This window comes from Osmerus mordax, chromosome 23 (assembly GCF_038355195.1).
Source record: "Osmerus mordax isolate fOsmMor3 chromosome 23, fOsmMor3.pri, whole genome shotgun sequence".
Lineage (NCBI taxonomy): Eukaryota > Metazoa > Chordata > Actinopteri > Osmeriformes > Osmeridae > Osmerus > Osmerus mordax.
The window spans coordinates 1540312-1543994 of record NC_090072.1 but is presented as its reverse complement, the minus strand read 5'-3'; the positions used below and the strand labels follow the sequence as shown (position 1 = coordinate 1543994).

Here is a 3683-nt window from a genome sequence, read left to right as displayed (position 1 = left end):
CGGTTAAAAGAAAATGCTGTTGTCGCTATACGATGGTGGGTCACAATGACTGATGGGTCACAACGACCCGAAGATAACACAAGGGTTAAAGTGTGTGAGTGTGTGTGGACGAAAGAGAGAAAGGGAGTAGATAGAGGGAGAGAGATAGATATAAGAGAGAGAGAGAGAGAGAGAGAGAGAGAGAGAGAGAGAGAGAGAGAGAGAGAGAGAGAGAGAGAGAGAGAGAGAGAGAGAGAGAGAGAGAGAGAGAGAGAGAGAGAGAGACAGAGAGAACAGCTTGCATGGCTTCCCATTCCAGGGCCCCAAACAGCTGTCATTGAACTCCAAATAACTATTTCGACCGCCCACCCCCCTACGTCCCCCCCGCCCCCCCTCCCCCCCAGTCTGTAATTCATACCACATCCAGTCAGCCAAATCTAAAGTAACAGACACTGATATGCTGTTGTTTCGTTGTCTCAGCTCGTCTTCGTGATGGCTCATCACCCCACTTCCCACACTGTCACAGGTAGCATAATAACCTCAAACCGCATTTTTCAAAAGAATGTCAGACTCGTTGCGTCAGTGTGTGTGTGTGTGTGTGTGTGTGTATGTCTGTGTGTGTGTGTATGGTTTAGGTACAGCGGAAAATAAAAGTCCCTGAACCCACGCATAGTTAAATGAGATTCTGGTGAGATGTGCATATTTCTGATCTCAGCTAACGGCCACCTGATTGAGAGATAGAGATGTGGGAGAGAGACATTGAGATAAAGACACCGAGAGAGATAGAGAGAGAGGTAGAGAGAAATACATTGAGAGGGAGAGCACGTTTGGAAAGAGAGAGGGGGAGTGTACAGTTTCTACATTTACATCTTTTTGGTGGTACATTTATTTCTCAAAAAGCAGGAAGCTGAGAAATGCTCACGAACCGAGACAAGCAGGAAACAGACCTTCCGAAACGACGCGTCACGTCAACGTAGTTCAGAGTCGAAACAAGAAGCCCGAAACTCAGAACAAAAATCGAGAAGTAAAAAAAAAAACAAGAACAAAAAACTATAACAAATACATTAAAACACTCCTAAAATCCTTCAAACGTAGGTGAAACAAGAAGGGGCGCAGAAGAAGCAGCTGGATGACAAAGCAGACCTCCAGCGGGCCGATTACAGGGATGAGACGAGGCCCGGTGCTCTCCCGGTTCATCCTGCTCTGCACAGTCACAGGTGGGCTTTACAGACCTGCACGCGGGTCACACAGACAACCAACTATTCAAGGTCGTTTCTGTTTTTTGGTCAAGGTCCTTTCTGTTTTTCAGTAAGGTCATTAAAAGCTTGTTTCTAAGACGAAAGAAACCCCGAAAAAAAAAACATTCACATTTCTGAATCTGTCACTCTTGACTTGAGCGTGCTGACTATATACATCTAGAACTAATATACATGCTGAAACAAGAAAACAGCCTTTTACTAAACATCAGGACACATGTTTTGGTTTAGGCATATAGTTTCATTTATTTATTAGACACTTGTATCCATGTAGTAGCCTAGTAAGTATGCTACTCTGCAGGTTCCTCATCCCTCACCTGTGACAAGCGGCACAGTGAGAAATGTGGATAATTTCCATGGAACAATTAGAAACTTGAACACAATCTAGGAAATGAACTGAATCGCTAGTGAAATCTTAAATCTTAATGTAAACACGAACACATGCCTTCATAATGACTCAAGCGGTCCCGAACGATCAAACTGTTGCTTTTACACCCCTATAGGGAAGTAGGATGAAACTGACTCAAAAACCGCATCACAACGCAGGGCCACAACCGTTGAATTTCCGGCCGCGGCGAAAGATTCACAATGCAGAACAGAACCTGTCCATAGCAGCTTTACATTTGTGTGGTGTTTGGAAATCCTTTACTGTTCTTTCTAAACTTATCTGAATCTGTCATGAGATTAAGCTGTTTTATTCAGTACAGAAGTTGTCAGCATTTACGGCCTCCAAGTGTTTTTTTTTATACATAGGCCTCTTTTCTCCAGACGGAGGCTTCATAAGTCGGAATCTCTCAGCGTAGCCGTGACGAATCTCATCATACGGTTCGTAAAGAACCATCTCAAACATAAGCCGAGGAAAACCGACACTGTGGACAGCTGCACGCTCCCCGGGGGAAGCCATGCTTGGCCGGGTTTGAGGCGGCCAGGTGTTGAGGCTGAGTGGATCGCGTTACACGCGGGGCATGTGGCTGTGTGGACGCGTGTTTGTAGAGGGTTAGGGCGGGTGGCGTGAGTGCGGTATGAACGGTTATGTTAAAAAACCTTTACGGTTTTTCAGTTGCTTACATGCATTGGTCAGTATTGAAGCCACTTTTTCAAAACCCTTTACACGGTCTGCATTACCAACATCGCGTAGATTCTTGGGGGAGAATGTAGAAATTGAATGCATTTTGCGGGAAACAAATGACAAATTACTCAGTTTTATCCACTTAAGTTTCGCTGACTATGAAGAGTTTTGGCAATGTGACTTCAATTTTGACCAATTCCTGCTAGTGATTGAAAATAACTGTAGTGTCTCCTTAGTGTATTTGCAAGCCAGAGTGTTTGTGCATGTGTGTACAAACACAGCTTTTTGGGTGTATATATCTGTATATGAAGATTGTCTATACACACCCATAACAAGCTTCTCTAAGCCCTGCCAAAAGCTAACTTAAACACATAGTATTTCTGACATTTTACACCAGTGGTCTTCAACCCTGGTCCTCATGGCCTGCTGTCCTGCATGTTCTAGATGTTTCCCTGCTCCAACACACCTGATTCGGGGCATTCATTCATTCAGATGAACAGCTCGTCACCAGGCTTCTGCAGAGCTACATGAAAACCCATCCATTTGAATCAGGTGTGTGGGAGCAGGGAAACATGCAGGGCCAGGGGGGCACGAGGACCAGGGTTGACAATCACTAACGTGGGGAAAGAGTCAATGAATCAGAATCAGAATGAATCAGAATCAGAATCAGAATGGGATTTGTAATGTCAATGTATTAATTTAGCGGACGCTTTTATCCTGGTCTTGAGGATCAGGGTTGAAGACCACTGTTTTACACAATCCCCATCCCTACTCACCTCAAATGAAACGTCTTAAGGAGTCAGGTGGCTGAGCGGTTAGGGAATCGGGCTGGTAATCAGAAGGTTGCCGGTTCGATTCCCGGCCATGCGTAATGACGTTGTGTCCTTGGGCAAGGCACTTCACCCTACTTGCCTGGGGGGGGAATGTACCTGTACTTACTGTAAATCGCTCTGGATAAGAGCGTCTGATAAATTACTAAATGTAGACGTAAATGTCTTGTTTCTCCTGCCCACCTGGCCAGCCCTGGCTTCCTGCGATGTTCAGGTGTCCTACAGGCGGGAGCGGGGAGTCCTGGAGGTGACCTGTTGCCTGCGAGGAGACCCCAACGCCACGCTGACCCAGGTCAACTGGGTTTTGAACCGTGGGCCATCCAACCAGTCCAATCTGGGTGTGTTCCACCCGGTCCATGGCGCCTACGTCTCCCCGGAGTACGTAGACAGGGTGGGGGTCCAAGGCAGCGTGGCGGACCGCAGCTCCACCCTCCGCCTGCTGGGGGGCGCTGTAGAAGAGGAGGAGGGGGGGGTGTGTTGCGTCTTCAACGCCTTCCCAGTGGGGGTGTTGGAGGGCTGCACGGACATGGTTGCTATGGGTAGGTGGGG

General features: G+C 46.9%; 1 protein-coding gene across 1 annotated transcript in view; it reads left to right on the top strand.

The window, feature by feature from the left end:
* Window positions 1-734: 734 nt before the first annotated feature.
* The window catches only part of vgf (VGF nerve growth factor inducible), a 20395-nt gene continuing 17446 nt past the window's right edge, over window positions 735-3683 (top strand). The window contains exons 1-2 of the mRNA XM_067261997.1: window positions 735-1196; window positions 3326-3673. Coding sequence (XP_067118098.1) covers window positions 1109-1196; window positions 3326-3673 — 436 coding nt within the window. The 5' untranslated portion in view covers window positions 735-1108. The remainder of the gene's footprint in view (window positions 1197-3325; window positions 3674-3683) is intronic.